This window comes from Mobula birostris, chromosome 4, assembly GCF_030028105.1.
Source record: "Mobula birostris isolate sMobBir1 chromosome 4, sMobBir1.hap1, whole genome shotgun sequence".
In the NCBI taxonomy this organism is placed as follows: Eukaryota; Metazoa; Chordata; class Chondrichthyes; order Myliobatiformes; family Myliobatidae; genus Mobula; species Mobula birostris.
Window position 1 is genome coordinate 11467475 of NC_092373.1, and position 13091 is coordinate 11480565.

At 40.8% G+C, this 13091-nt stretch overlaps 1 protein-coding gene across 2 annotated transcripts in view; it reads left to right on the top strand.

Annotated features, from left to right (window-relative positions):
• prkci (protein kinase C, iota) overlaps positions 1–12630 on the top strand; it is a 129888-nt gene extending 117258 nt beyond the window's left edge. For both annotated transcript variants that reach the window (XM_072254916.1, XM_072254917.1), the window contains 5 exons: positions 101–226; positions 4035–4114; positions 5662–5751; positions 8755–8870; positions 11726–12630. In XM_072254916.1, the coding sequence (XP_072111017.1) occupies positions 101–226; positions 4035–4114; positions 5662–5751; positions 8755–8870; positions 11726–11813 (500 nt within the window). In that variant the 3' untranslated portion in view covers positions 11814–12630. The remainder of the gene's footprint in view (positions 1–100; positions 227–4034; positions 4115–5661; positions 5752–8754; positions 8871–11725) is intronic.
• Positions 12631–13091: the final 461 nt, after the last annotated feature.

Sequence of the window (13091 nt, forward strand, 5' to 3'; positions counted from 1 at the left end):
TTTGCAGCTTCTTGCGATATTATGCATCGAAACCTCCATGCTAGGCTGTGATGCAACCTAGTTCATGTAGATTTTTGAATGGAAATCTGTTTATTTCTAGGTTTCAGTGTGGATTGGTGGGCACTGGGAGTGTTGATGTTTGAAATGATGGCAGGGCGATCGCCATTTGATATAGTGGGGAGCTCTGATAATCCAGATCAGAACACAGAGGACTACCTCTTCCAAGGTACGTGACACCTTCCTTTCATTTGTGATTTCCTTGAACAATAAAACTCTGAACCAGTAGAGGGTGCTGCTTTTTAATCTGCATACTTGTACATTGATTTGTCATGTGTGAAATAAAGCTTTAAACTATTTTATCAGGGTGTATTTAATGTTCCCGCAGGAGGCATCAGAGGAATTCCCTCAGATGCAAATAAATGAGAAAGGAAAATGAGCTTTCAGCTTCAGTGAGTCAAGAAGCCATGTCATTTCGAGAGCAGTAATTTTAAACTGCTTAACAATCTGATATGCAACCTGCGTTTTTAACCTTATGTGACAGGTAGATTCATTGTTTACTCTGCACAAGACTAGTTTAAAAATAAACTGAAAAAATGTATGGTGTTGAATGTGCCATTGTACAATGGAAGGTTGCAGTACCTTAAGAAGCCATCTTCTTTGGCAGACCTTCAAACTTGAGGATGACTTATTTCCACGTCAGTTCTCTGTATTCCGAGGTGGCTGATAAATATTGTGTGGAAACCAGTCTCTTCTGCAGATGGGGCAGGAGGTTAGTGGTTGGGATTGATGTAATCCTCCTTCTGTTAACACCAAAATGTTTATTTGTTTAGAAATACAGCATGATAAAAGGCCCCGGCCCATTAAGCCTGGGCTGCCCTAATACACCCAAGTGACCAATTAGCGTACTGCCCATACATCTTTGGAATGTGGGAAGAAACCTGAGCACTCAGATGAAACCCATGTGGTCAAAGGGAGAACATCAAAACTCTTTCAGACAGCAGCAGGAATTGAACCTGGATCGCTGGTTCTGTATAGCTTTCCGCTAGCTGCTGTGCTGCCATGGTGCCCTATATACATGAGGTTTGTAGTTCCATCCTGAGTGTTCCCTCAACACTTCGAGCAATCGGGAGCCACTAATTCCCAGAAGTCAGTTGCAATAGTGTATCTTTTTCAAAGTGCTTGACTCTTTCAACCTTTTCCTCTGGTAATATTTTCCCAGGACAAAGTGGTGTATCTGTTAGAGAGCCAGAGTCCATCTTTTCCAGAGTATTACTGAGACCCTCTGGAGGGTGATAGAGCAGATTGGTGGAAATCTTTGGGGTATGTTTAATGCTAATCCCCTTGTGTGCTTCAATGAATGAACCATTGATGAATTGGAGTTTGGCCTCTGAGCATGTGGAAGCATTGTCTGGCTATTGTAGTTCGACTACTGTAGTGCTAATGAATTTTCTTAGAAAAATGGATAGTATGGAATTGTATGACCATCAGTTCTCTTGATGAGGCCTCAACCTGTTTTTTTGGGACAACACCAAATGATAACTAGGCTCCAGGCCTAGAGGTGCAATATACCAGCCTTGACTTGGCTGTACACACTTCTTAATGAAATGGCAGTGGGTTTAAGTCCAAATTTAAAGTCATAAGCCACCTTGGTTGATATGTAGCAAACACAGTCTGAAGGTTCTAGAATCTGGAGCAAAGAACAACCTGCTGGAGGAGTTCAACTCAAGCAGGCCAGACACCTTTCCTATGATGGGAGAGTCTAGGGCCAGAGAGTATAGCCTTGGATTACAAGGATGTCCCTTTAGAATAGAGATGCAGAGAAATTTCTTTAGCCAGAGCATGGTGAATCTGTGGAATTATTGCTATGGCTGTGGAAGCCGTCAGTGGGTATATTCAAAATAGAAGTTGACAGGTTCTTGATTCAAAGGTTAAAGCAAAAGGCAGGAAAATGGAATTAAGAGGGATAATAAATCAGCCATAATTGAATGTCAGCGAGACTGAATAGGTCTGTGATCTTCATAAACTGATCCAATCTTGCCCAGGCATTTCCTGAAAGGGAACATGCCTTTTGAAGTCTGACTGTGTCTCGCCTTGCTGTAAGTGATCCAGCAAACTCCGAATTTCTGGTCTAAGTTTCATTCATTACAAACCATGACCAGTCTGAAAATGAAGTACTTCATCTCACACTGTATGTTATATAAATGTTAGTTCTTGGACAAAACTAAGTTTAAATGCCTGTGTATCTCATTTAAGGAACAGTTGGGATGCTATCAAGTGTCTTTTAATCCATGCATTGTGAGCAAACAATTACACTGCCTAAATGGCAGGAGGAGTCTGTCACTCCTCAAGCCTCCTCCACTTATCCAGTCACATCAAAGCCCAGAAAATGGAAATAGAAACAAGTCAGCACCACTACTTTATCATTTCATCAGTCACCTTTTGTACAGATACTCTTGTACCTAGCGTACTTTATGCACATGTAATCAGTTTCTGTACATAAGCTAATCCTATGTATTAACTGTATATTTGTTTTTTTATGTTCTTTATGCTTATTGTATTTTTTTGTGCTGCATGCAGTCCAGGGATTTTGTTTTTTCACTTGTGTACTGATGAAAGTCAATAAACAATCTTGATTAACAGCCATGAACACCATGCAAAATGCTGGATGATCTCAACAGGTCAGGCTGCATCCATGGAAAGGAATAAACCATTGACACTTTGGGCCAGGACCCTTCATCAGGACTGGAAGGGGGACAAGCCAGATCAAAAAGGTTGAGAAAGGAAAGGGGTACAACCTCAATCCCTGTATACCTCTATCCCCCACTCCTTCCCCTCCTCCACTTCCCTAATCTGGTTTATTCCCCCTTCCTTCTAGTCCTGATGAAATATCTCAGCATGAAACGTCAACTGTTTATTCCCCTCCATGTATGCCTGACCTGCTGAGTTCCTTCAGCATTTTGTGTGTGTTACTCTAGATTTCCAGCATCAGCAGAATCTCTTGTGTACAGTTACTTATGCTGAGAAAAAGAGGGCTGAGCTGTGCATCTGAGTTTTACTTCTAATAGGGTGACACTAACCAGTTTCTATGTTGTTAGTAAACTCGGGCAATTGGCCATGAAGGGTAGGGTGTGGTTGTCTTTTGACACTTAGCAAACCAACTTTTACTTCAACATTATATAGGAAAAAATGTGAGAAAATGAAATTAAGCTGTAATATGCCGTAGTAGTTGATAGCAGTACACAGTTTTTTTATTTTATGACTTGCTAACATCATCACTATCAATTTCTATTGTTATAAAGCCTTCTTGGAACCACATCTGCTCTAACTCACCAATATTAATATACATCTCTTGGCTCAGAGGAACAACATTTTGATTCCGTCATTTGAGTTCGGCTATGTAATTGTTAGTTGGTGTAGTTTGATCGTGCTGTGATTCTTTTCAAAATAAGGTAAAGTGTACATGTTTATACAGTAAGAAGTTTTAATGAGACTACACCAGAGTTTTCAAGATCTTATGGTGTGAATTAACTGCTATGTTATATGTTCTGATCAGTTCTGCAACTTGGGACTTGTACTCACTGAGCACAAGATAGACCAGGAGTTCAAATGTAACTATTGTGCTAAAAAATCTGTGTACTTGTATCATGCTGAGATGGATATTTTTCTTCATCTAAGAAAAAGTAACGAGCATACCATAGCAAATAATTTGTCAGAGTTAATCTCATTTGTATCTCTTAGAATCTTGAAAATACTAAAACGTGTTTTGTCTTTCCCTGGTACTAATTATCTTTTAATATTTAAAGATTCAGGACCATTGTGCTGTTTAGTTTTTCTTTAGAACATACATTTGTCAAATGCACAATTCCTAATAGTTCTTAAAAAATCAAATCTTACTGGAAGTTAATTGTCACGGAGTACAAGATGATGAGCATACAGTTAGGACTTGTGTTGACAATAGCTGAAGCATCATATGTGGGGATAGTATGTGTTCTTGGCACGCTGCTAATTCGAGCTTGTACCTTTGTGCATTTCAGTCATTTTGGAAAAACAAATACGAATTCCACGCTCGCTCTCTGTCAAAGCTGCAAGTGTATTAAAGGGATTTCTCAATAAGGTATTGGTTTCTGACTAGTGGTATTGTCGTATTTAATGATTGAATCTTCTAGAAAGGTAAAACAATATTCTTCATCCTGTGAACCTCAAATTGTTTTGTTGAGGACATAAACCCAGTAATGACCAATTACTTAGTCTGCCGATGCTTATGAGCTAAATTCTCAAAACAAGTATTTGAAGCAGAATTAGCAGTTACCTGGGCTGAATTTCACTACATTTGTTGAAAGCAAATCATGCTGAACTAGACAAATTTTTTGAGCTTAAGTAACAGAAAAATGCTATAGGAATGCAGTTGGTATAAATGGACTTGCAAAAAGCATATATGCTGCCATAGTAGTCTGGTTAACAAGATTTAAAACCATGGAATACAAGGGGTTGCAGAGATATGGATGGAAAATCAGTTAAGTAGACAGCAACAATGATAGTGAAAGGATGTTCCTCTGACAGGATGTGGGTGTGTATGGCATTCTCCTAAGGTCCACAGTAGAATAACACATACAAGCTGCTGGAGAAACTCAATAGGTCAGGCAGAACAAGTGAAATAAATGAATAAACCGTCAACATTTCTGGCTGAACCCCTTCATCATGACTGGAAAGGAAGGGGGAAGAAGCCAGAATAAAAAAGTCGAGGAAGGGGAATGAGTACAAACTATAGAAGGTAATAGGTGAAGCCAGGTGGATGGGAGATGAAGTGAGAAGCTGGGAGGTGATGAAGGTAAAGGGCTGGAGAAGGAGGAATCTGATAGGAGAGGAGAGGAGAAGGTGAAGGAGGAGGGGAACTAGGGTGAAGTGATGCTGCTTTCTTGAATATAAATTCATGACTTGGGTGTGCAAGGCACTCATTTCAAATTTGCAACTGAGACAAATGTTGTTGACTCCCATTGGTAATCTGGATGATGTTAGACAGCAAAGAGATGTAGGCACACTGGTGGAATGGGCTGAAAGTTTATGACCGAAGATGTTTTTATACTCACTGAGTAATTTGGGTTCAATATCCACTACTAGGGGAGTCATGTAAGGAGATTTAATTGCAATATTCGAAAAGAAGTTGTATCTGAAAGGGAAAATAAATTTGGGCTATGGAATGGGAGCAGGAGAGTGAGATTTGCTTGATGGCATTTAAATAGATATGAAACAGACTTGACAGGCTGACTGGATGCGCTTTACACCGTAACCCTTCAGTAAATCTGTGAATGCAGTGTTGAAGTGTGGTCAAGGTGAAGCTGTCAAGAGGCTGAGAGGAAGTTTGGGTAGCTCAAGTTTCCTGATGCTTCTGAGGAAATGCCAGTGGTTACTCCAGAACTATTGGCATTTCCTCAAGGTCCAGGTAAAAGAATCCTGTCAGCATACATCAGAATATATAAAACTGAATGTACAACCAAGACTTCACAGTTTCTTTGTGTTTGTGATATTTGCACCTATTCATGGTGCTGTACTTGGGAATGGCCAGTGATCTACTGATTTGTATTAGTTAAATTCCAAATGTTGCTTGCTTTCATAAGATGATCTTTGCATTTCTCTTACAATCTTATTTGTGCTTTATTTCAGGATCCCGCAGAACGACTCGGATGTCACCCACAGACGGGATTCGCAGATATTCAGGGAAATTCTTTCTTCCGCAATGTAGACTGGGACTTGGTGAGTGTGGAACAAATTAGTGGAATAAAATGCATGATATTTCAACTAGATCACTCTTCCTTGTAGGTCATCTTATAGAGTCATAGAGTACTACAGCACAGAAATATCTAGTCTGTGCTCAATTGTTGTTCTGCCTAGTCCCATTGACCTGTATCTGGACGATAGCCTCCATACTTCTCCCATCTATCTACCTATCTAAATTTCCCTTAACTGTTGAAATAGAACCCGCATACACCACTTCCGCTTGCAGTTCGTTACACACTCTCACCATCCTCTGGGTGAAGAAGTTCTCTCTACCCCCCCTCCCCCCCCCCAAACCTTGGGCTCCACTTATCTTTCATTCTTAACCCACGACCTCTAGTACTAGTTTCGCCCAACCTCTATACGCCTTATAATTTTGAATACTTGAGGTGCCTGGGTAGGATAAATGCAAGCATTCATATAGAATGATTATAGCATGAAAGGGGATATTTAGCCCATCATTTATGGATTGCCTTGCTACCAAGTGGGGTGTCTAAATCCACTAGCCATTTCTCGATAATCTTGTAATTTTTTTCTTCATTGCATATTTATTCATTTCCCTCTTGATGGCCACAGTCAATCATACCTCCCTAACGTCTACGGGTATTGCATTTCAGATTCCATCCAAACTCTGCAAAACAAATTCCACATTCTCTTTCCAATGATGATATGCCTGTGACCCTTGGTTCAGACACTCTACCAAAAGGAACAGCCATCTTTACTGTTTCGTCAGTCTAGACCCTTCATATCAAATACTGTTTTGACAAAACTACTCTCAGCTCCTCTAATTTGTCATACAGCATGGAAGCAGAGTCTTTGACCCAGTGAGCTAATCTCATCTGCCTGTATTTGGCCCATAGCCCTCTTAACCTCTCATATCGATACACTTATCAAAATGTCTTTTAAGTGTTGCTAATGTGCCTGCCTGAGCCACTATTTGACCTTGTAGCTGCTGTCTCATCTCAGGAACCATTCTTGTGAATCTTTTCTAAACTCTCTGACAGATGTGAGGCAATCTAAATTGGCTGCATAAAACAACCAATAAATGATGAGTGACTTGCTTGGCAAAGGCCAGAAATGCATATGCCATATTAACCATATTTTCAACCTGTCCTGCCTCTTGCAATGAAGTGCATCCTTAGCCCCAGATCTCTCTGCCCCTCTCCCTAGTTTACAGTCCCTTAATTCAGGAGAGCCTATCTCTGTCTCAGCTGACCATGAAATCATCTTCCTCCAAAATGGAAATCTGGCTCGGGCCCATTTTGGTGGAGGAGGTGGAGTCAGTAGGAGGATGGGCGAATGGAGAGGGTGAGGAAATGGGTTGATGAGGACAGAGAACAAAGGACTCCTGTCTGAAGCAATTTATGGGATTTGGGGCATCAAAATAATCAAAAGATCTGATCTCAGAGTATGTTAAGATCTTTTCAAGGCTTTGTCAGTGAGAGTTTGGAAGCGTTTTAAAGAACAAGTGATCCGAAGTAGGCCATGACAGAGTACATACGCAAGTCTAAAATGGAAAAGGGAAGTGGATTTTTTTTAGCAACAAACAATCTGCTGGAAGAACTCTTAAGTCATCTATGGAAAGGAAAGGAATTATTGATGTCTTAGGGCAAAACTTTGCATCACAGCTGAGTAGAGAGGTGAGGGTGGCAAATATATAGTGGGGAAGGGAAGTGCCCAGGCCAACAATTCATTCCCACAACCTGCCGCCCCCCAATCACAGATGCAGCTCGACCCACTGTGCTGTTCAGCAGATTGCTTGTTGTTCTACATTCCAGTATTTGCAGTCTTCTGTCTTCATGTGGATTTTTCAATTGGCTGATAAATGGGAGAGGTCCGCACTGTAACCAGCATTCTGTGCAATTTCTCAGTTATGCTCCACAAAAATATGATTCTTGTTGGGAGTGCCAGCCTGAAAGTTTTGGAGAAATACTTAAAAAGATTTGTGATCAGCTTTATCAATTAATCCACAAGCAGTGGATCCTGGTCCTGTGAAATGTATGCTACAAGGGAGATCAGCTACTCAGTCAAGTCAGAAATGGAGTCAATTTGGTAACTGTATTTCCAGATGGTCTGTTGTTTGTAGGTTACAACTCTTTAAATGATCAAGCGGGTACTTTTTAAATATAATATAAGACCATGAGACATGGGAGCAGAATTGGGGCATTTGGCCTATTGAGTCAGCTCCACCAGCATGACTGATTTATCATCCCTCTCAACCAGCTCTTCTGCCTTCTCTCTGTAACCTTTAACGCCCTTACTATCAACCTCAGCTTTAAATATACCCAATGATTTGGATAAGGCAATGAAAACAGATGAGTTCCTATTTCTGCCATCTTTTTAAATGGTGAATTTCAGGCCTTTTTACTGTTGGGAGTTAAAATCTTTCCCCATTTCCCTCTAAGCTCCCTGCTGATTAACCTCTCTATCTGTCCCATTGTAAATATGACCAATTTTTTAAAAAGTCCTTTCTGTCTGTGTTCCCTGGATCTCATAATCTGCCACTCCCATGAAATCTCTCCTCAGCCTCCTTTTCCCTAACTAATGTAGAATCAACCAAATGAACAACAAAACAATGCTTGAAGAATTTGGCAGGTGAAACGCCATCTGTGGAGGCAAAGGATATAAGTGGTTTTTGGATGTTCTATAGAGGAACACCTCATATCCTGTCTTGGTAGTCTCCAATGTGATGTCACTAACATCAATTTCTTTTAACATCTACCCACCCCCATTGTTTTTTCCCTTATCCCTTTGACTCTTTGATCCAGATTTTCAGTCACTTGATTTTTGCTTTTCCCCTTTGTGCAACTGAGCCGCCGACAGTGCCCGGACTCCCCGCAGGAACATACACCCCCACTGTTTTCCGTACAGTCTTTTCACAAGAAATGTCCTACAGCTGGCAGAATGCAGGCAACCACATAATGTAGCAAAATGAAATTTAATTCAGGTGAGAATTAAACTATTTTATTGCTGCCCCTCTAGATGGAACAAAGACAGATCATTCCACCTTTCAAGCCACACATCTCTGGTGAATATGGACTTGACAACTTTGACTCACAGTTCACGAACGAACCAGTCCAGCTCACTCCAGATGATGAGTAAGTAGTAATCATACTCACTCACTTTTCTTTGTTCTCTGTAAGAATCAAAGAGATTACATTTCTCTGCAAAAGTCTTGGGCACTTATGTATAGCTAGGGTGCCAAAGATGTGCCAGTACTATAGACTGCTGCAAAAAAAAACATTTCATGACCTATGTCAGTGATGATAAATAGGATTCTGATATGGGTCTCTATTGTGGACTGACAGTGGGGAATCTTGGTTGGGAGAAGGAGAAGGGAGTGGGAAGCACCAGAGAGACATTCTGTAATGATCAATATTTGGAATCAAATGACCTTGCTGGGTGTGTCTGCACCCATGCCACACACCACCCACCACTGCCCCAGCACTACTTCTCTGCCACCGCCCCCACCCCCCCAAACCAAGGTGGCACTCCACCCACGTCATCCTTGGCCAGATCTACAGACTTGTTCTCCACTCTATGTTGACAAATACTGTACTGTGCAAATGTCTTGGACACCCTGTCTGTGTGTGTGTGTGTGTGTGTGTGTATATATATATACAGACAGAGAGAGATGCACACACTCACTCACTCAGAGACATGCACAACCACACCCACTTTTTGTTTTGTCTCAGTACTTGGATTGATGAGTGTTCAATTAAATTCTGCCCAACCCCAAGTTAGAAACTCAGCTGAAGTTGCTATACCTTTATCAGGATAAATTATTCGTGCTTTTAGTACTCCCAATTGGCATCAGTTTGTATTCTAATTACAAGTATGTTGCAAAGGAAGTGGGGAGACTTTGAGCAGCTGTTACACTGGCACTTTCTCAAGTGGCACCTCAACCAGAAACATTTGTATGGTTTTGAACTAGATTTGTTCTACAAAAGATTAAATCTACAAAAGGTTAAATCAAAATTTAGCCAGTATTGTTTGATTAAAATCTGTGTCAAGAGTTAGTTCATTCTGTCTGTTGTGCTCTTTCCAACAGGTGTCCAGTTTTTTCTGTACCTCAAACGCAAACCATTCTGCAGATGTTAGATATCCTAAGTAATATGCACAAAATGCTAGAGAAATTCAGCAGGTCAGGTAGCATCAATGGAAAGGAATTAACAGTCTTGCCACTTAATTAGAACTGGGAGCGCATCAGCCTGAAATGTTGACTGGTTATTCCTTTCCATAGATGCTACCTGGCCTGCTGAGTGTATCCAGTAGTTTCGGTGTATAGTCCTGTACCTTTCCTGTTCCCAGTAGCTGTGTAAAACGTTCCATTTTATGTGTGCATCCACTTCTATTTTAATACTGAGCTGGCTTCAGAATGCACTCTCTGATGATGCTTTACTGATCAAGTTCTATCAAACTGCAATTCCTGTCCCGGTATAATTTTGAACAGATATTTTTGTTCCAAGGATGAACAATCCCAGTTTATTTTTTCAATTGCCTCCTTGTCGATTGAACAATGGGCAATGAAAAGTATGTTAAGCCTATGCCTAGATAAAGATTTTAAGCCAACTATTACAATTTGTCAATGATGTTACATTTGAAAATGCTTACCACCAGACTCTGACAACTTTTATCCCGCTGCTATCAAACTCTTGAACAGACCTCTTGTGTGCTAAAGATGAATTCTTCTTCTAATCTCTCTTGTTGTGGCACTTGCACTCTGTTTACCGTCACTGTATCTTCTCTGTAACTGCAGCACCATATTCTACATTGTTTTTATTACCTGTCTGTAGTTAGACTCAGTAGCCACTTTATTAGGTACTAGAGTGGAGCCTGTTGTGGTCTTCTGCTGCTCTAGCCCATCCACTTCAAGGCATTCAGAGATGTCTTCTGCACATCAGTGTTGTAATGTATGGCTATTTGAATTACTGTCACCTTCTTGACAGTTTGAACCTGTCTGGCCTTTCTCCTCTGACCTCTCTCATTTACGAAGCATTTTCACCGGCAGAATTGCTGCTCACTGGATGTTTTGTTTTTAACATTAATTCTCTAAACTCTAGACACTGTGTGAAAACACTAGGAGATCGGCAATTTCTGAGGTACCCAAACCATCCCGTCTGGCACCAACAATCATTCTGTGGTCAAAGTTACTTAGATCACATTTCTTCCCCATTCTGATGTTTGGTCTGAACAACAACTGAACCTCTTAGCCATGTCTGCATGCTATTATGCATTGAGTTGCTGCCACATGATTGGCTGTTTAGATATTTACCTGATAAAGTGGTCACTGAGTGTATTTATGCCATCATCTGTGTAGATGGTACACAAAAGGTTTTCACTGCATCTTGGTTCTTGAGACAATATACCAGTGTGTCATTTGCATCAATGGCCAACACAATCTAGAGGTTGTGCTTGGGGAACCCAATAGTATTGCCGTGCTTCCAGCGCCGACACAGCATGCCCACAGCTTACTGCCTCTAACCCCTACGTCTTTGGAATGTGAGAGGAAACTGGAGTACCCAGAGGACCTAAGTTGTGGGCAGAACCCTTATAGCCTGCAGCGGGAATTGAACCCCTGATTGCTTTGGCAGTAGAGCATTGCACTAACCACTACTCTGCCATGCCACCTAATTTATAGCCAATGAGCCTGCTGCCAGATAATCTGCTAATCCTCCATCATATTGTCTAACAATCTAATGAGGCAATTGTCCATAAAAGGTTGTAGTGCAGTGAAAATGGTTTCTCAGCAGATCATTTGCTGTAAACATTATCTAAACCTCACAGGTAACAATTAAATGCAATAACTACCAGACTTGCAGGAAGAAAAGGTTTATCAGTGATGATTTGATCTCTCATTTGTGAAATTGACAGAAAACTTCATTCCACTGTGTAGTGCATGAACACAAAAGTAATGGTTCCTGGATTTCTGATCTTCCTTTTCTTTTCATAGTGATGCTGTCAAGAAAATTGACCAGTCAGAATTTGAAGGCTTCGAATACATCAATCCCCTCCTGATGTCAGCTGAAGAATGTGTCTGAGTTGCTGACGTCTGTGCATTCTGGCCAGTGCCTCCAACCTTGCATGTGGAAGAGCTGAAAACAACAAATGCCTTGCTTTAACAGCCAAACCCTTTCCCCTCTGCAGCTGATGGTTTGAGAATTCTCATCCCAACCCTTGTCCAAAAAGTAAGGATGAGTACCTCTATTTCTTCCAATGTAGCCATAAGCTGTAGAATAATTGTCTGAGAGCTCATCCTCTGCAGTTGGGAGTCAACTGTTTTCTTCCCCCATTATTCCTAGTTGACTCTAAATCAGTGGACAGAAAAATTTGTGTGGGAGTGCAAATGATACCTTGACTTTTAGCTACGAATGTGTTTTGTAAACCATTGCTGGAGACACCTGTGTGGGAAGTTCACTTTATCTTCCTGGTGTGAAACAAAACCTTACAGGCTTAACGTAAAGGTTTTGCTTGCTCTCTTCCACCCCCCACCCCAACACCTCCACCTGCCTATTGTCAGTGGTATCGCTCAGGGAGATGGCAGCCGTGGCTTTGACTAAAATGCTTCTGCTGGTACAGCATTGCTCTTATTTACTGATGTTGGGAGGAGGAAAGCATTTTAGAGCGTTCTTCTGCCTTCTGGCATGATGCCAGCAGGATGTGTACAGAAATAGATTTCCACTAATTGGGTCGGTCAATTTATTTAGTCAATCATTAGATGTTAAGTTATCACATTTTTGGGGTCACAGATTAACAAACAGTACAAAAGAAGAAGTGCACAAACATACTGTGACTATACGTGTCTGTACTGCTGTGAAAGGTGTCTTTTTTAATTTGAATATAAAATTGTATTCTGTACCATAGTGTGTCGATTGAGATTTTCAATCCTGCCACTGTAGTCCACTGAAACCAAGCCTTTTGGATTATGTGCTGGCTAAGAAACAATGAAATTTGGGGAATGATATTGTCACATGGTTCTACTTTACATACAAATGACTCACTTCCTGTTTGTAGCATCTACAGATAATATCACAAGCCCAAAACACTGCTTTTCTGGGAACTGCTATTCTGTTTGCTTATATGTAAGTGAAAGATGCATACTTTCCTCCCTCGGTGAAGGGTTAAATCCACATTTTAATATATATGTAAATGTAAGTAAATTACCACCCACAGTTTACACTGTACAACATTTGAGTTCTTGTATCCTCTTTATACTCGGCTGGTTTATGCTATTGTAGAGTCACCAACAACAGACATGAGGTCCCGAGCAAAGATTCTGATAATTAGCCATTTCAAGTCTTCACAATTTAACTCTTGCA